Below are 20,248 nucleotides of genomic sequence, written 5' to 3' on the forward strand. Positions count from 1 at the left end.
TCTATTTTGGGTTCAAGTCTTCTTACCTCCATCCACTTGTAACAGTTGCTCGGATGTCAGTGGCAAATCGTTTTTTTATAGTCATACGTGTAAAATCTTTGGGGTTGGTCAGGGCTCCACTGCCACCTATTCCTGTTTCTCATCTTTTGGAATGTTTTTTTGTAAAACGCTGCCAGTTTTGCCATTGTCATGTCAAGGTAATCATGCAGCCATAACACAAATCCTAACTATAAGGGCAATACATCAAAACAATTACTAGAGGCCAGCCTGCTGTTCAGATGGGGTCCTGGGCTGACACCACGTCGAGGGTCAGGTCCAGAAGGTCAAGTTGCCACTTCAGTGTGTCCTAGGACTGACTCAGACCACCAAACTCCCGGGGAGCTGATATATCATCACCCCACTTGTGAGGCTCCAATGCTCATACATGTTATCAAGGTCCTCCTTTTTTAGTTATAAAACTATTTCTATTTTTTAATGTCTTTTTTTGTTTTGTCTGCATTGGGTCTTCGTTGCTGTGCATGGGCTTTCTCTAGTTGAGTCCAGTGGGGGTTACTCTTTGTTGCAGTGCCCGGGCTTCTCACTGCGGTGGCTTCTCTTGTTGTGGAGCACGGGCTCTAGGCACTCGGGCTTCAGTAGTTGTGGCACGTGGGCTCAGCAGCTGCAGCTCGCAGGCTGTAGAGCACAGGCTCAGTAGTTGTGGTGTACGGGCTTAGGTGCTCCGCAGCACGTGGGATCTTCGCGGACCACGGCGCAAACCTGTGTCCCCTGCATCGGCAGGCGGATTCTTAACCCCTGTGCCACCAGGGAAGTCCCTATTTTTATTTTTAAAAGAGGTGTTTTATTTGGTGAGCAGGGAATCCCAGCAAAGGAAATTAAGAGGGTCTTGTAAACTATGTCACTTAGGCTGCAAAATGCCTGATGAACTACACTTAGTCCTTGAAACAGCACCTGTCTTCACAGCAGTCACACTTTTTATCTTCTAGTTTTCCAACTCACTTAGGTAAAGTTGCTTAAACAATGAAAATTATTAGTATCTAATTCTCCTCAAGATTCTATGGGGACCATTATCTTTTGTTTACCACACTGTTCTTAAGACAGATTACAATAAAATCATTTGACGAAAATACCGTCTGAAAATATGTCGATTCAGGAGGCTGACAGAAGTTAAAGCTTTCTTTCTGAACTTAAACCTCAGAGAAATAGGTAACTTTAAAAAAATGGATGAATAAATTTCTAAATATAAAATGGAGACAATTCAATCTTAAAACTCAAACAGAATACTGAAAACATTAATAGAAAAAAGTTCAATGCATCCTACAGAATGAAAATGCTCAATCTTTTCCTATAGATACTTAAAACTAGTGATCCCACTTTTCATTAATATTTGCTAAAATCTATGTAGCAGTCTGTAGATTTAGTTATTTGTTCAGGACCAAAGTGAAGCCAAAGCCACAAAAAATAGAGATTAAACTAAACTGTGAGTAGCTGTTTAAAAAAAAGACTACGTACACATAAATAGGATTACACACTTTAATCTGATTGACATGGAGGAAGTAGGGAGGACGTGAAAGAAATTTAGTTTCAGCTCTGCTTTACACATAACCAAAGGCTCCTTTTCCAAAAAGTAAACCTGAGGTTTCAAAAACCGTATTTTATCAGAATACTTCAGGAAAGCATACTATGTGTAATCCAGGAAATACATTATTTGCAGAATAGGAAAATCATCACAGGCAATAAAAGATTAAAACAAAAGAAAGCACCAGGGCTTTGAGCAGGTCTAAGGTGAGTATATCTGCAGAAACAATGTAAATGCTCTTGACTGGCTGCTATGGAAACATGCTAATGAGGACTGGTCCACATCTTATCACTTTTTAAAACATGTTTCTTTGGAAAAATGGAAATAGTGGCTGAGAGTGAAGCCATCCTTTAGACACCCAGCTTATTGGCCTGGGTGAGAACAACTTTGAGAACAGGCATAAAAGCAGAGGTCTCACTGAAGTTGCTGGTGCTAACTATGTGGGTATGGATGGTCAATCCTTCTGAGTAGTTTCGAGTCTCAATGCTCCTTGCGATGTTGTGTAAACCATTGATGATTGTTGGTGAAAGCTGAAATAAAGGTGGAATTGAGAGAGAGAATTAAATTAAGGAAGAATTTTCCATGAGACCCTCTATAAACATTAAACCCTGATATTTAAGAGGAGCTTGAAATAAACATTATTAAAAAAATGTATAAACTGGTGAGCATTTCCAGAAAGCTTCTCGGACCAACCAACACTTAAGTTATAAAATGGAACCATGACAAAATGATTTATGTAAGGAATTATTTACGAATTATACATGTATGATAAGCCAGGTATTTCCTTACAGAAAAGCCAGATTTCCTTCCCCAAGTTGAAATGTTAATGTCTCTCTCCACTTAAGAGCTTTAATTCTTATTATTTTATTTTAGATAACTTAACTACTTTAAATAACTAAATTATTTTAGATACTGTCTCACACCTTTTAAAATTTTTCCTATGTACATGAAGGAGTTTAAAGATTCTTAATCATGACATCTCGAAGTAGGGGCCCAATTTACTCTAAAACCTTGTGGACAATAGAAACCTTGCACTTCTGGTCCACTGCCATTAGGAGGGCAACAGTCCTCATCATGTACTCAATTTGCCAGTTCTTAACTGCTTTTCATAATCCTGTCATCTCTTAAAATCATAAGACCTCTAGTTTTTTTCCCCCCATGTCATTACTTGGCATACATGTCCATACTTTTCAGAGAAGACTTTATTTTGGATCAGTCCATGGGCCACGCCACTTCCACTGTTATATCAACTTTCTCTGGTTTGGCTCTCATGAGATAAATGGTTATTTTTAGCTGATGGCATTGATATGGGGAATGGGGAAGAGAAATGCTAAAATGCAAAAATGTGAAAGGTCCCAATTCTTTTTTTCTCTCCTAGTGCTTTCATTAATAAAACAAAACAATTCTAGAAAGGAATGCAGAGGTTGGGAGGGACAAGAGAACAGAACACACAGGGCATTTACTCCTTACTGCCGACCATCTTCATAGTCATACACATTGATCTGCTCAATTTGTGGTTACCTTTGGCTTTGCCTTTGTGTAATAGCTATTCTAAAAGAAAAGGTTCAGAGTCTTAGACTGTGAGAGAGATTACAGATTTGGTCTCTGGAAAACAGAGTAGCTGCCCACTCTCTGATTTCTTAATTCAAGGGACATATAAAAATGAATAGAAGGCCAGTTACCACAGGACCAGTACAGGCCAGTTTGTATATCTGCCCTTTGTTATAAAAAAAGGCTAAAAATTCTCTCTCCCTCTTAATCTCTCTCTCTCTCTCTCACACACACACACACACACTGCCCTATCCCCTTATCCCCGGTGACTGAAATGTAAGATTTAGACAGAGAAAAGCCCATTCTATGAACTGTCACGACCATTTTGTCCCCACGCGTACTGTATTACATGCAAGTGCTGATGAGACACTTATTTTACTAGCAACCAGGAATAAATGATTATCATAAATCCTTCTTTTCCCCACAAACTTACTGTCTGTTCCCTAAGTTTATCATATAGAAACTCCAAACGTTTGCTGGCATCATCTAGCTTCCTCTTGGTTTGCTGCAGGAGAGAAAAAACAGGTATGTTATGTACGAACAATAACTTTTATCCCAAGAACTTGCCTTATCTCATTTCACTAAACCTTACAGTCATGATGTTGGACAGCTTCATTTTATAAAGAAATGGAGATAGCTAAGACCGAGGAACTTGAACAGATTATTAGAACAGAGATTAGTAATCTATTAAGGCAGGGAGGGCAAGAAACTGAGACCCTCCCTCCTAGTGTGCAAAATGGAGCACTGGCTGGATTCCATGGGGACTGCAACTCACTTGAGGTGTGTGAGTGTCCATCTACACTATATCCACAAGCAACAGGAAGGGCCATCTCGAGGCAGCAATGGGTCAGTGTACTACAGAAAAGAAGGTCTAACAGTTACTATAAATTAAATAAAATGAACATTATGGGAGCTAGAAGGCAAACATACAGTTGAACTGTGGAATCTCAAAAGTACTACTTATACACTCAGTCACATTTGGTACATTTAATCCTGTCTTATTCTGGGCCTTTAAAACACCAAAAAAAGGAGAAAATTATCTTTTGGTGACTTAAGATTATTAAGAGGGAAGTGTTAAAATGAGTTCTTAAATTAAGGAGTCCTCCTACCCTCATCCTAGTACTGTAAGTGTAGTGAGAGAAAACTATCCTAAATGTAAATGTTTAAAATTATACTGTGATTAACTTAATATCTACATTATGCAACAGCCTTAAAAGTGACACTGCTTTTCAATATTTATTGAGGGACTACTACGCACCATGCTGGGACAGTGTTGCGTCTCATGGATCTCATATTCTATTGGGTGGCAAAAAGATACTAAATAAACAATATATTGTATGTCAGATGGTGATGAGTGCCATGAAGAAAAGTTAACAGGGTAAGGGGGTCAGCAGTGTTGGCAGTATGACGTGGTAAGGAGGTCCTGATGGCTAATGGGACATCTGAGCAGACACCAGGAACAAGTGAGCAAGAGCTCTGCAGTTCTGTGAGGAAGAGTTCCAGGCAGAAGGAGCAACAGGTACAAAGTCTCTGACGCTGACACATTCTTGGTATGTTTGAGGAGGGCATGTCAGTGTGTCTGAAGAGGAGTGCAGAAGAGGTGAAGCCATCGAGGATAACCTTACAAACTAAGTTGTGCTGCAAAATTACTTTGTGCTGTTAGGACATAACTGAAGTGGAAATAGGAATAAAGTCATACTATAAAAATGATTTCAAGTATTGATTAAAATGGACTTCTGTGGAGGGTTCAAAGTTAATCCCACCTAGCTACCAGCAGGAGTCCTGGGCAGTATTTGAACTGCCTCCCCAACTAGTGACAGGAACAGTTTGTCTTTCTCTTCTGTCCAGGGGTCCTGGGTAACCAGAAGGGAGGTGATATGGTGACCCAGAGGAGGTGAAGCTCAACAAAAATTTATTAAGCTAGGCCATGTACGAGGTGTCCTCCCAACCTCTGTTTACATTAACTCATGCCTGAAGGAAGACTGGAGTTTTCCCACATTTTTATTAGGATTCCTCCATTTTGTATGATGAGGACCTCTCTGCCTAGGAGACACTGTACACTTACCTGTTTAACAGCTTCACCTGTTCTCTGTTCCTAGCTTCGTCCTTCCATCACTCCCAGAATGCCAGGCGCTAAGGTTTATGTTAACTTTCCCCTGCCTCTGCTTTCCTGACACTTTCAGTACAGGGAATTGCTTTCCAAAAGACTAGCAGAAGGCTGCACATATTACTACTCAATGTTTGATGAAACAACAAATTCTAGAAGCTGTTTTTCAAGCAGACAACTGGCCAGTGACTAAATAAACATATTCAATGTTTGTTGGCAGAAAGTGACATTTCACCTAAAACAAAACTGGCTTTGTGGAATTTTTGTTGTTGCCAATACAGTCATCCTCTAATAAACTGAGTAAAATCAGTTACTTTGACTATGAATATGACTCCAATGTCTAAAGCACTTAACTATTTTTAAGGTCTTTGCAAAGTTAAAGACTGTCTATCTACTTTTTAAAGCTTTGATGTAAGCTCAGAAAGAACCCCCAAACCTGAGTTTCACCATTCTGTTGTATTTTTGCGCTACGCATAAGGTTTGCCGATGAGACTCAGTGCAGCATAGTGGTTGAAAGCATGAATTCTGGAGCCAGACTAGGTTCGAATGCTGGCTCTGCCTTAATTATCATGTAAATGCTTTTTGCCTTAATTTCCTCCTCTGTAAATAAATATGACAAACCTACCTACCATGAAGTTGTTTTAAGGATTAAAGTTATATGTAAAAAGCAGTTGAATGTGTTTTATATGTACAGCAAACTATATGTAAGTGCTAGCTTTACAATTTTTGCATAAACTTTCAAAATACATCTTGTAAGACTTTAAGCAATCATTATAGAAGCGCTCCATAAGGGATTCTTTTAATTAAGCAAAATAAAAAATACATACAGGATCTGTGGCTGAAGAGAGGCAGCGCTGAATAAGATCCTCAAATGTGGTCTTTAGAATGAGGTGTTCATCTGGAATAGGTTTCTTGGTAATTTTTTCTGTTGGCAAAGACTGCACATGCTGGAATAAATAATACCATAAAATGACTAGAAATGACCAGAAGCTACCTATACACAAAGCCCTGAATATGTGATAAAGAGAAACCAACGACCTTGTAGATAGGCTATTCAAAATCAAATGAAAAATTAACATGTGAAATCACTTGGGATAAGCAAACATAAAAATCAGATATTCAGTAGAAGATACAGGTACTCCTTCTACAGCTTCTATTTTCAAAAATAGGATTGGATATAAAGTATTTGATTAATTATGGAACATATGTTGATCACTATTTTATATAACTGATGGGAAGGAGACCTGTGCCAGTAGGAAATAAAAAGAACAAGGCAATTACAAAGTTGGCTGGTTGGAGTGGCTGCTTGCTTTGCTTGTTGGCTCATTTTTTTTTTTTTTGGCCGTACGCGGGCCTCTCACTGTTGTGGCCTCTCCCGTTGCAGAGCACAGGCTCCGGACACGCAGGCTCAGCGGCCATGGCTCACGGGCCCAGCCGCTCCGTGGCATGTGGGATCTTCCCGGACCAGGACATGAACCAGTGTCCCCTGCATCAGCAAGCGGACTCTCAACCACTGCGCCACCAGGGAAGCCCTTTTTTTTTTTAAAAAGCATTTTATGGTGACAGTTTTTTGTTGTTGTTAGTTTCTGCTTTATAACAAAGTGAATCAGTTATACATATACATATGTTCCCATATCTCTTCCCTCTTGCGTCTCCCTCCCTCCCACCCTCCCTATCTCACCGCTCCAGGCGGTCACAAAGAGCGGTCACAAAGCACCGAGCTGATCTCTCTGTGCTATGCGGCTGCTTCCCACTAGCTATCTACCTTACGTTTGGTAGTGTATATACGTCCATGTCTCTCTCTCTCTTTGTCACAGCTTACCCTTCCCCCTCCCCATATCCTCAAGTCCGTGCTCTAGTAGGTCTGTGTCTTTATTCCTGTCTTACCCCTAGGTTCCTCATGACATGTTTATCCTGACATTCTTCTATTCTTTGGTTTACTCTTGGAGGGTGTTAACTGGGCTATTATCAAACTGCAAGATTAAACCAAAGGTTAGGATAGAAGAGTCCATGATCTCACTGAATGTACAGATGGGAAAACAAAGAAGGAATGTATAAGTGTTTAAAGTTTTGACTGATTAGTTCATTCATAGAAAACATTAAGCAATTATGTATTAGGTATTGGCTAAGTATTGGTGAGCCAATACGGAAATGATCTCATCCCTCAGGGAGTTTACAGGCTGATGGAAGAGAGAGAAAGTTTCAAAATGTCATAAATGTATGTAAAATAGCAACTGTGGTTAAGTTAACATCACTGGAACCAAGAGATAATATAATTGGGATTTAACTGAGGGGAAGGCTCTTTAAGGAAGTTATATCAGAAGGATAAGTAGGAGCTAACCAGTTAAATGGGGAAGGAAATGCATTCCAGACAGAAGAACGTGTACACAGGAAGGATCATGATACAAGGGACTGAAAGGAGGTCACGGTAACTGGAGCAGAGAGAGACAGCAAGGAGGAGTATGAGCTGAGAGAATCCAGACAATGTGAAATATTTTGGTCTTTATCCTGAGAACAATGGGAAGCTGTAACGTTTTAAGCAATGAGGAGATAAGACCAGATAAGAGATGGGTGAAAGTAGATGCTGGCTGACCAACTAGAGGCTCCTGCACTGCTTGAGACTGGAGATGAAGGTAGCATGGACTAGACTGGAAATGTAGAGAAGGGATTTGAGAGAGATTTTGAAGTAATATAGCAAGATTTGGGGATAGCTCTGAAAAACAGGTTAAAGGAAGAAGAATATAAAGACGATGCCCAGGTTTTTGGCTGGATTAAATAGGAAGGATTATGGTGCCATTAATTCAAACAGGACACACCAAAAGACGACTAGGTTTGGGAGGAAGACTATGAATTAGATTCTGGATATGTTAAGTGTGAGGTGCCTCAGAGACATCCAAGTGGACAGGAAGGTGGATATTATGGCCTGGCTGAACACACACATCCATGAGCTCTCCCTTTCAATGGCAACTGAGGTTCTGGTCAGATGAGTATAGCATGAGCACCCAGGTCTAAACAAAAGTGAATGGCTTCACAAACACCACAGACTTGTAATTATAAAAATTAACAGTGCATCTTTATAATTTTATATATTCTTGTGGAAAGAAGAAGGGCCTCCCACCTCCACCAAAACACTTGTTTTTATAATGCAACTGTTAATGTTTAGAAGTTCCTTAGGCAGAAATCTCTTAACATCAAAACATACTCTTGTGGTAGAGATATAATCTTTACAAATTTGACTTTAGAGAGTCAAAGACAATAACAGACAGAAGAGCTAGTTTTATAATTGGGCAGGAATTTATTTCATCTTATGTTGAACTGTGACCCAACCTCTTTACTTTTCATGAATAGATCAAAATGTTTATCTTTGTATGTCTAAGTCAGTTATATGGAAATATGGTAGACTTTTCATCATCTAGAGCCTTGCCAACTAGCTGTTTGTATGTGAAAAGCAACCACAAATTTATATCTCCATCTAAAGATATGGCTATCTTATTAGCTCTTACACATACAGAAGAAAATATATAACTCATTATATTTTTATTTTATATTTTAAAGGAAAAAACCTTTGGAAACAGCTTCTCCTTAGCAACCTTGGATGCAAATATGGATTCAACTGATCTTAAATTGTGGCTACTGATTAGATCAAATGAAATACTGTAATTGCCAAGTTACTGTTAATATATACTAGTAAATACATAAGCTCCTTCTAGAAAGTTTGTATATGGCCTTGTCGTTGAAAAATAATACACATACATGAACAATCTTAAAAAAAAGTTATTATTTTTAAGTTGCCTAAATTGAAATCAAATTGAGATAATAATAAAGGTATAACCATAAAAGTTAAAACATTAAGAAAACATACCGAAATAGAGCCATCTCCCACTTCCACAGATTTACTGTTACCTGCATGGTATTTCCAATAGGAGCTCCAGGGGCACCTTCAATATTGGGCTTTGAAAAAGACGGAGGCATGCCTGGTTGACTGAGGGGTTGCTGTATGCCATGGAAGGGCTGGCCACCTGGAAGGTGTGGCTGTGGGAATGAAGCTTGGCTTGAAAGTGGTACTGGAGCTGAAGGTTGTTGCTGCAGCATCTGTGACTGGTGGTCACCCAAGGGGTTCATGATTGGTGATGTGATGGGAACAGGAGGCGTAAAGTTCTCAGGCATCTTTTAAAAGAAATAAAAGGCACCAAGAGTAAGGAAAAAAACGGTATGATGACAACATTTCCTCAGCTTTAAATAAGGGAGTTAGCCATTTGGAGCAACATGGATGGACCTAGAGATTATCACACTAAGTGAAGTAAGTCAGAAAGAGAAAGACAAATACCATATGGTATCACTTATATGTGGAATCTAAAATATGACCAGATGAACCTATCTATGAAACAGAAACAGAATCAGGGATATAGAGAACAGACTGGTGGTTGCCAAGGGGGTTGGGGGAGAGTTGGAATGAGAGGGTGGGGTTAGCAAATGTAAGCTTTTATATATAGAATGGATAAATAACAAGGTCCTACTGTACAGCACAGAGAACTATATTCTATATCCTACGATAAACCATATGGAAAAGAACATATTTAAAAAAGAACGTATATACACATACATGTATAACTGAATCACTTTGCTGTACAGCAGTAATTAACAACACTGAAAATCAACTATACTTCAATAAAAAAATTTAAAAAAATAAATAAGGGAGTTAGACTATTCCATGGTTAAAAATTTTTTTTTTAAATAACAGGAGAACACTTTTTAAAATGAAATTTTATGCAGAATTTTAGAGAAAAACATAAAAAGTAAAGCTAATCTGGCTTAGAGGGTTGGGAGCTCAAACCTGGACCTTTATTTCCCCTTTACCTTCCACACTTATCTCATAATGGGCCAAAACCATGGTGTTTTTGAAAGAGGATGTCAAAGTCTGGAGAATTATATCTAGCCATACTGGGATCAGATATGCCAAATATGTGTTTGTTTAATGTAATCAGATGTAATACCTTTTTCCTAGATCATTAAGTGATACCTACTTAGTGATCAATCACACTCAAAGTAGTAGATTAAATTTCTGATTATCACTGACCTAATTTTGGGGGGGGTTTGCTCATTTAGTATCTCCCAATTTTATATTCTGGCCTCTCATTACTATACTTGGGGGACAGAAATCACTAGGAGTAAAAAAAAAAAAAAAAAAAGGCTTGGGGTAAAAGAAGAATCTTAAGTTATGCTCTAACAGCTCTCAACAGTTACTAACATCTAAATGATGCTCAACTACAAGGCTATTTCGTTTCATATTATATGTGATAGACAAAAATAGTCCAAAATATAATTACAAATTCATGATTACTGTTAGAACCCAAAACCAAAGTAACTCCTAAAAAAAAACCACTTGAGAAGCATGAAATTTTGTTTCCTACTCTTTGAAAAAGATCTGCTGGGAATTTACATCTTGTTTTTTAAAAAGGGTTTAATTCATATCACCATACTATTTTGTACTTTCTTTCCTTCCCTTCATGGATTAGAAGATGTAAGTTGAAATACACATATTAAGTGTATCAGTCAGTCAGCTTTGCCTTTAAAGGAACAGTGAAGTGTGGTGTGCTTCAGGTGGCTACATGATTGACAGGACACCTGTAGGCAACTCAATAGACATCTTTTTCTAGTACCTTCTTCTTCTTGGGTACTCTGTTCAAAGCTGGAGGATCATTCCAACCATTCTGAGAACCTATAACAGATAATAGAAGGCATTTTCCTTTAGAATTCTGAAAAGAAGAAAACTAGATTGTATCCATCATATAATACCTTCAAATTTTACTTTCACCCTGAGATAACTGTCACAAAAGTTTTACCAGCTGAGCTGCTGGGATCACTATGTAGCCCTGGACTCTCAAACTCATTACCTCTAATAATCACAGGGCCTTGGCTTAGAAAGCAGCATATCTTGACATTATTTCCTTTTAAAGTGAAAGAGTTGTACTAAATTTAAGGATAGTGAAGTTTTTATGTCTATATTGGTATATAAGCTTCAAACAATTCTCTCCTAATAAAGAAAAAATAAATCACCTGAGTCTGCTAAAAAAAAAAAGGCTTCTGATATATTGCACACACAAAAAAAGAAAAAAAGTAGCAATCTCCTATTTCCCCAGAGAGCAATTCAGCATACCCAAATCATCCACATGGTAGAAACACTGTTAAAAATACAGAGCCCAACTACGCAACACCAGTATGTTTTATCACCTTTGCATTAAGAACAACCTATAAAGTAGAAAAAGGCATCAAATATCTGTGGTAAGATTTTTTTTTTTTAATACCACACACACACAAAAAATTTCCAGGCTGGCAGCAAATATAAAATTAAACTACTGTCACCTTTAGGAAATTTCCTCCCCCCCCAAATCTCCCAAAACCTGTCATCTCAAAGTGAGAAATGAACATAGGTAGCAGAACTCATTAAGGTACTTAATGCCTATATCTTAAAAAAAAATTTTTTTAAACATCTTTATTAAATGCCTGTATCTTTAAAGAAAAAAGGAATAAAACATGCCAGAGATAGGATAATTACTAAATCAAAATATAATCATTTTACATCTTATTAAGTTTTGTGTACGTGTACATGTAAAAGCAAAAACTTCTTCTTTCAATAAATTAAACATTCTTTCAGTATTTTACTTTTGCTTGTTTTATTGATATCCACGATATTAAATCACAACAAAATTGCTTAGCAAACCAAAGAACATAATGTCATAGAAATTTTTTAAAAACAAGATCTTCTCCTAACCAGCATGCAGAATTAATTTTCTACAACGTGACTAGGAGACAGAACGCCAAATGAGCCTCAAAACACTCAAGAACTAATCACAAAATATTAAACCACATGATGCTATTTGCTTAACAAATTCTTAAAGTTCTCATTATACACAGACTAATCATTCAAATCTCTCCCATCACCTTCTAATCTTTCTTATATCTAAGACAATCTTGGTATAGCCTTGTCTTTCAGTCTGTAGTTAACATAGACAACTTTTATGATTCAAGATCATTTGTGTCACTATGTTAATTCAATCAGTTCTAAGATTTGATCAGATTTAGGAATATTATCAAGCTTTAAAGTTCACATGCATAATTGTGAATAGCCACTCATTAATTGGAGTCAGTGATTCAAAGATTTCCAAAGATATATTTTGTAACTAATTCACCTTCCAAAATAGATGCCTGGTCTTGCATAGACTGATTTTCTGTAGACAAAATGTAAAAGTGACTTAAACAGTATTATCATCAAAGACATTCTAAACTCTACTCATTTTTTTTTTGAATTTCTGAATTTTATTTTTTATATAGCAGTTTATTAGCTATCCATTTTATACATATTAGTGTATATATGTCAATCCCAATCTCCCAATTCATCCCACCACCACCACCCCTACCCCACCACCACCACCACCCCTACCCCACCACCACCACCCCTACCCCACCACTTTCCCCCACTTGGTGTCCATATGTTCGTTCTCTACATCTGTGTCTCTATTTCTGCCCAGCAAACTGTAAACTCTACTCATTTTATAATTGTTTCTCCTCCCTCCATCAACCCCAAGAAAGAACTAATTTTATAAGGGAATAAAACTTACTTTTTAATCAAGTCACGTGAAATGGTTTCTATCTAATTAAGAGAGTTATCAGTTTGTGGGCAAAGCTAATTCATTTAAATGTGTCAGATCCAATTAACTCTTAAACACTTTTTTTCTCTCACTGTGCCAGCTGTCTCTTTTAAGAGAAAATTTTGTTCCTTCCTATTTAAAACAACATTATTTCCCTAATTGTTTGCACAGATGATTTTTCTACTATTTGATCAATGAAGCTCAGTAATATCATGGTGCGGGGAGGGCTGAGAGCACTTCCTAACATATTATAACTGTGTCCATTTTAGTATTTTTTAAAGCTGTGAATCCAAATCAGGTGAAGATCTTGTAAAAATGCAGATTCTAATTCACTAGGTATAGCGTAGGGCCTGAGATTCTATTGCTTCAGCCAGCTCCCAGGTAATGCCAATGCTGCTGGTCCAAATCCTCTTTAAGTAGTAGGGTTTTAAAGAGAAATGGGAGGATTTCTACATTGTCGTGCAGACTTCAACACTACATTGTTAAAGATAATAAGCATGTTAGACAATCTTAACAAGGAGGTGCTACTTTATTGCTGGATTTGGGAGGCCCCAAGGATCTGCATTCTGGAGGAACTAATTTCTGGGGTCACACCATGAGTATGAGCATAAATGGGAACAGGCCCAGTAAATATGTAACCATCCCATATGGTCTTTTCTATAAGAATATACAGATTTGCAGACTGTTTAGCACAAATCTTCCAGAAATCACTATTTCTCTTAAAAGAACTGAAGTCTCTGGCAGTGGACAAGAGGGAAGAAGGCTGAGAACTAATACAGCAATTCCAAAATTGTCGGATATTCAGGGTTGGTCCAGGTCCAGCCTCCAATCAAAAGCATGCAGTGTAGATACATCATATGAACACACAACTTAGGGGAATTCAACTATCTTCACTTGGGGAGAGAGGAATCAAGAGAATGTAGCATTAACTAGTGAGTTCAATTCAGCTTGAGCTCTACTCAAGAAGCACATGCCCCAGAGAAACTGTGAGGTGGGAGAACTAATCCCACAGTTTGAAATTTCACTGTATGGAGCTAAGGATAGATGTTGTTCATACAATATGGCTTCTAACCACAAGCAACTTCTTCATGAGGGCTTAACTGAAGAAAGGGGTGATCACGGATAACTGACTCTAAGTGATTTCTTATTTTTGTCTTAAATGATGACTTTACAATTTAACTCCCCATGCAAGATATGACCTCATAGCACTACAGTTAATAAATCCCTGGGAGTCACTGTGTGTGCATTATGACAGAGGACAGACCTGATTTGCAACTACTGATGTACCCTCTAGCACCAGACTTCAGCTTCTGGGCTAAGGGGGACAATATACAGTGCATCCCCAGGATCTACATCTGCAGATGCAACCAACTGAGGATCAAAAACAATCAGGGGGCTTCCCTGGTGGTGCAGTGGTTGAGAGTCCGCCTGCTGATGCAGGGGATGCGGGTTTGTGCCCTGGTCCGGGAAGATCCCACATGCCACGGAGCGGCTGGGCCCGTGAGCCATGCCGCTGAGCCTGCACGTCTGGAGCCTGTGCTCCGCAACGGGAGAGGCCACAACAGTGAGAAGCCCACGTACCGGGGGGGAAAAAAAAAAACCATTCAAGAAGGAAAAAAATCCAAAAAGTTCCCAAAAGCAAAGCTTGAATTTGCTGCAAGTATTTACACAGCATTTACACTGTATTGGGTATTATTAGCAATCTAGACATAAAAGTATATGTGCATAGGTTATATGCAAATACTACGCCACATTATATAAAGGACTTGAGCATCCTTGGATTTTGGTATTGGGGCGGGGCAGGGGGGAGTCGACGGTGTGAAAAACCTAAAAGTACTGGAGGTACCCTGGCCTTTATCAGTTTTTTCAGGGAGCAGTCTCAACAACATGCCTCCTCTCTAGCCCTGTGAAACGTGGGAGCAGAAGGTGAGACCAGTTTTTCCTCTAACCTCTCATGGCAGTGATCTGAGCCTTGGATATTAAAGCCTGAGGGGGTATCCTGATTCCACCAACTATTAGCAGCACAAAAAAGTATGTGGAACAATTTCATATGACCCTTTGGTAGAATGACACCAAAGTTATAATGAAATCAAATTAAATTGAAAGTTACGAGTAAAACTGAATGAAATAAGAAACAAATTTTTCAACAGGAACATATAGCCAGTTGGCTATCCCTCATAACTTGAGGGTAGGCTGCCTGTTGAATTGAAAATAACGATTGTACAATAATCAAAGTTCCCACCAAAATATATGCCTAACTGGCCCCTCCTAACCTCAAACCATGCAATATATTTAGCAATATGTTTTATTTCAGCCCAGAAAAATCCTTGTTCAAATCTCTGATCAATTTAACAGTTTTATCTTAGCTATGATTCTAACCCCTCAATAGTTTTGCTTTTATATCTTTAAATTGTTTAAATATGACTTTTTAAAAACACAATTAAATTGACCTCTACTTTATTGAGACACACTTTAATAGCAACACTAGGTAAAGCAAACTAAATGAAGAACATGAATATCTACAGGAGACAGTATTGTGGGGGTTCATTACAGATGTGCAAAATGATACTCTTGGTCAATATTTTTAAAAAAACATAGCACAGACTAATCTTGGACATAATTCTCTCATAAAACTAGTAAGGGAAGATAATCTTTTTTACCTTTTCAAAAAACCTTAAAAATGGGCATAAATCTCTTTCTTACTCTCTTTTTAAACATGACAATAACTTTAAAGAACACTGAAAAATGGTTCATGGTGTAATATTAAGGAAAGTAGTAAGATGTAAATTATGAGTGTATGTGCGAGTTATGATCTCAATTCTTTAAAAATGCATGCATACAATAAGATACTACTATCTTCACACCCATTAGAATGGCGAGAATTAAAAACAAAAACAAAAAAACAGAAAACAACAAGTGTTGGTGTGGATGTGGAGAAATTGGACCCTTACGCATTGCTGGTGAAAATGTAAAATAGTGCCACCACTTCAAAAAATTAAACACTGAATTACTATTTGATCCAGCAATTCCATTTCTGGGTATATACCCAAAAGAACTGAAACCAGGGACTTGAATAGATATTTGTATACTCATGTTCACAGCAGCATTATTCACGACAGCCAAAATGCCCATGTGCAGGTTAATGGATAAACAAAATGTGGTATATACTTAAGAGTGGAATATTACTCAGCTTTAAAAATGAAATTCTGATACATGCTATAATATGGATGAATCTTAAAAGACAGTGAAACAGCCAGTTACAAGAAGAAAAAACTGTATGACTACTTATATGAGGTACCTAGAATACATACATAGAGACAAAGTAAAACGGTGGTTACCAGGGGCTGGGGAAAACAGGAGGTTTTTAATGGCTACATAATTTCAGTATGGGATGACAAAAAAGTTCCGTAGTTAGCGGTGATGATTGTACAATAATGTAAATGCACTTGATGTTACTTAAAAATGATTAAAATGGTAAATTTTATGTTATATATATTCAACATTAAAAGAACTTTAATACATGCATACATACATATATGTGTGCATATGTATGTATGAAGGGAATAAATACACCTAAATTATTAGTGGTTATATATGGGTGGCAGAATTACAGATAATTTTAATTTTATTCTCTATACTATTTGAGGTCTTTCAAAATCCTACAGTAAAAAATTAATAAAAATCAAGGCAACATTAACTTAAAAACTGAATATGGCATGTCACTGGATTCTGGAGACCCTTATCCACCTTAGTGTAGGGATTAGTCCTCCACATGGTCTTTAGGGAAGGAAGAGAGAAGCGCTTGGTCTCACATACAGAAGTGGAGCTGCTACCATCTTTACTTCAATCTCACTTCTCACTGGGAACCTTCTCAAGGTGTCCTTGCATAATGGTAGGATCTAGGCACTGGCTAAGATACTTTCAGTGGATTCACAGAAAAATATTAGTGCCAATGGTATGGAGACTTTTGGCTAAAAGATAATTTGAGACGGAGAGAATACAGCATCCTTGTTAATCATATACCTCCCCCTTCCCTGTTAGCCTCACACGTCACATTTTAAAAAAGGCATCACAAAATTAAAAATTTAAATTTAGAGAGAATGAATCCTTAAGGTCATTTTCCAATGACATGAGATAAAATAGATTTATCCAAAGTAAAGTAAGGAAGGCTATCATGCTCCTTTCCTTTGTTTAAAGGGTTAAAAACCAGGTACTTATAGTTTGACTATGGAATGTTTATGAAAATTAAAAAAAAAATTTTTTTTAGCACACTGTTTCACGAAAATATGCACTATTATGCCCCTTCAAGACTCTTCTATGTGAAGGAGCACAAGACTATATATATATATATATATATATATATATATATATATATATATACACACACACACACATATAGACCCAAATTAAATTTTCCATTGTTTAACGAAATCAATACTGTTTACTCAAAAACAGCTTCATGAGAGCTTGTCATTTTATCAGAAAATTTTTCTAAGTAAACTTATTGGGCCTTCACATTTGAAAGTGCTCTTCCTTAGTAACTAGTATACATTAAACCAGGGACAAAAAAAAAAGGTGGGGGAATACCAGCAGTATCTTACTTATCCTGGACAGTAGAGCTAGGAAAACTTCCTGCTTTTTGTGCTGCCACCACTGAAACATGTTGCACTATACTAACTTAGGCTGTTAGCACTTTATACATAGAACTTGGAGACAGCCTCTTTTCCTTGCCTCTGATTCTGCCATGCTGCTCACAATCTGTTTTGCAGAACCAGCTCTGGATTAACCTCCCTAAAGTACCACTTTGACCATGCCTCTCAGTAGTTCAAACTCCTCCACTAGAAATTTTCTTCTTACTGTATGAAGTATACATTTCTTGCCCTGGCATTTAATGTTTTCCAAAATTTGGCCCCAATACAAATTTTATGTTCCAACTTACAACAAAGCTATGTGCTGTTCACTAGAAATAGAAATGTACTGTACTTTTCTGCCTTCCTACCTGTGCCTAGAATAATTCTGATTATAGACTGAACAGGTTCTCATTAAGAATTTACTGAATGAATGTTTTGATGATTGCAACATGAGTTTCTCTGAGCAGTAGGCACATAAGTTTTTGGTTCACTAATAGTTACAGGGCTTGAAAATCCTAGTGTCTATCAAGAAGAATCCACCGGATAAGTGGAATTTCCAAGTCCCGTAGAAAACCATGATATAATAATCTAAGACATATTAGAACAAAGATAAAACTTTTAGTCACAGTTATCTGTATAACCTAAACAAACTTTTTAGGAAATCAAAAAATAAAAATAAGGTAAAGCTCTAACTGTTAATTAAAATACAGGGACTACTAACATGCAAGAGGTAACAAAGCAGCTAGCTTAGTGCATGCTGAGTATTGAAAAATGTATGGCTTCATCTTCCTATTAGTTACTCTGCTTCTCAGCCAGGTTAGAACACTGTTACTTTGTACATAAGCAAAGACTTTATTATATGGCCAAATGCCCTTTAGCTTAAGGAGGAAAAAAATACCCATACAAATATTTAACTTAGATGATGAAGTAACAAATGCTTAAAATAGTGATACTAAATGTTTCTGTAATTCCAACACTGATAGCTATTTCTACCCCTTTCATCAGGACTAGACTATCTGGTAAAGAATAATGAACATGGGCTCTGAAGACTGAGAGACTGGGGTATCTCAGTTGTATCTCAACTTGGAGGCTATCACTGTGCAATCATGAAAACATTATACATAACCCTAGGAAACTCAAGCTTCCTCATGACAATTTTTAAAAAAATAATTATTCCTGTTTCTCATGGTTATGAGAAAAAAAAAATATACGGCAGTGCTGGTACATGTCCAATGTATGTTCAATAAATGATAATTCACTTTCCTACTTCACTGTACCACTTTCTTATGTGGGGATTTACTTGAATCCATCTTTCACTCAAGCTACTACCCAACGATTCAGAATATATACTGTTTTCACTCATCCAGGTTTTAAAAGGTAATTTTTTGAACTCTACAATTGAATTAACACTCTTCTCTAAATATCAACCTACTGAAATATCTGTATTGAAAATTATACAAATTTTATTTGTGCAGTAAAGGCTGATACATATTGTGTGTATGATTTTTGGTACTTTGGACTTTAGTATTATATATCAAAGAAGAGAGGAGATATGTGTATAGTTCTGGATCCATAAGACTTCCAAGAAAAAAATACTTCCTCAATAAATCCTATTATATGTTCAGTGTTTTCAGTTATTAAAGCTACTACTTAGCAGATAAAAAGAGAACAACATATACTGGGACTTCCAGGAATAACTTCAGTATTAGAAAGCAAGACTCACTCCTTGCCCCTCTAGTTTAAAACCATCAATTATAATCTGAAAGGGAAACTATTTTCAAATACCCTTAGTAACAAGTATACATTAAACCAGGGACAAAAAAAAAAAAAGGAACAGAGCTCTAATTTTGAGCGATGTGTTATCACAGCTAACTTTGCAGTCACTGTCCCCAAATGCTCTCAATGTACTAATGCATTCAATCTCTTCATAAGCTTATCAGTACATACTATTATTATTATGAGGAAACTGAGGCTTAAAGTTAAGTAACTTACTCAAGGTCACATAACTAGAAAGGAGTGAAGCTGTGATACAAACACAGGAAGTCTGATTCCAAAGTCTGAATTCTTTACTATGTTAGTGGTTCTTGCCCCGATTCATTGATCTCTTTTTGTAATACTTCTGAGGTCCCTTTTACAATCCTAACATGAAAATCAGATAATATTACCTACTTATAAAAAATTAATAGAATACTTTAATTGTAACATGAAAGATAAAAAGAATTTATAAAATGTGTGTTTACTATAAAAATAATTTTAAATTATGATTTTAATTAGAAAATTTCAGGCAGAACTATACTGCCAACAACAACAAAAATGCCTAGAAATTGCCAAAATGTTTGTGAGGGTAGAATTGTCCTAATGGAGAGAATCTCTGCACTACTGTATACTTTCTGCTGTCTTAGAGATTCTGTCAGAGTTGCATTCTTTCACTTTTTTCCTTTCAATACACATGTCGAGATCCTTGCTCACCTTTACAAACAAACATAATTACAAAATTTGTACAGCCTCATTTCTTAAAATCTGAAAATTCAGGAAGAACACAGAGCATTGTTTTACTCTGGCAAAGAAATAAGTGTCAATTAAATCTAGTTCCAACCCCCACTTATCTGGCCAACTAATTTCTTACTGCTTATTTTAAATTCAATGGCAGATTATATGCTCTTACCCTTTTAAAGCTCTAAAGCTTTCCTCATTTAGCAACTAAAGTTCATTATGGGAAAATCACACTTTTAGA

The 20,248-nt window shown here is 37.0% G+C and overlaps 1 protein-coding gene across 27 annotated transcripts in view; it reads right to left on the minus strand.

Moving 5' to 3' along the window:
- Nucleotides 1-1,516: 1,516 nt before the first annotated feature.
- The window catches only part of SEC31A (SEC31 homolog A, COPII component), a 73,917-nt gene continuing 55,185 nt past the window's right edge, over nt 1,517-20,248 (minus strand). For 17 of the 27 annotated variants that reach the window (XM_089912143.1, XM_089912140.1, XM_089912139.1 and 14 more), the window contains 6 exons: nt 12,425-12,463; nt 10,895-10,953; nt 9,138-9,401; nt 6,062-6,181; nt 3,561-3,632; nt 1,517-2,106 (listed from right to left, as the gene is read on the minus strand). In XM_089912143.1, coding sequence (XP_089768269.1) covers nt 1,927-2,106; nt 3,561-3,632; nt 6,062-6,181; nt 9,138-9,401; nt 10,895-10,953; nt 12,425-12,463 — 734 coding nt within the window. In that variant the 3' untranslated portion in view covers nt 1,517-1,926. The remainder of the gene's footprint in view (nt 2,107-3,560; nt 3,633-6,061; nt 6,182-9,137; nt 9,402-10,894; nt 10,954-12,424; nt 12,464-20,248) is intronic. The other 10 variants (XM_089912158.1, XM_089912164.1, XM_089912156.1 and 7 more) reach the window with 1 other exon arrangement.

The sequence above is a fragment of the Delphinapterus leucas genome, chromosome 5, assembly GCF_059928025.1.
Source record: "Delphinapterus leucas isolate spDelLeu-1000000601 "Yukka" chromosome 5, BTC_Dleu_Yukka2, whole genome shotgun sequence".
Taxonomy (NCBI): Eukaryota; Metazoa; Chordata; class Mammalia; order Artiodactyla; family Monodontidae; genus Delphinapterus; species Delphinapterus leucas.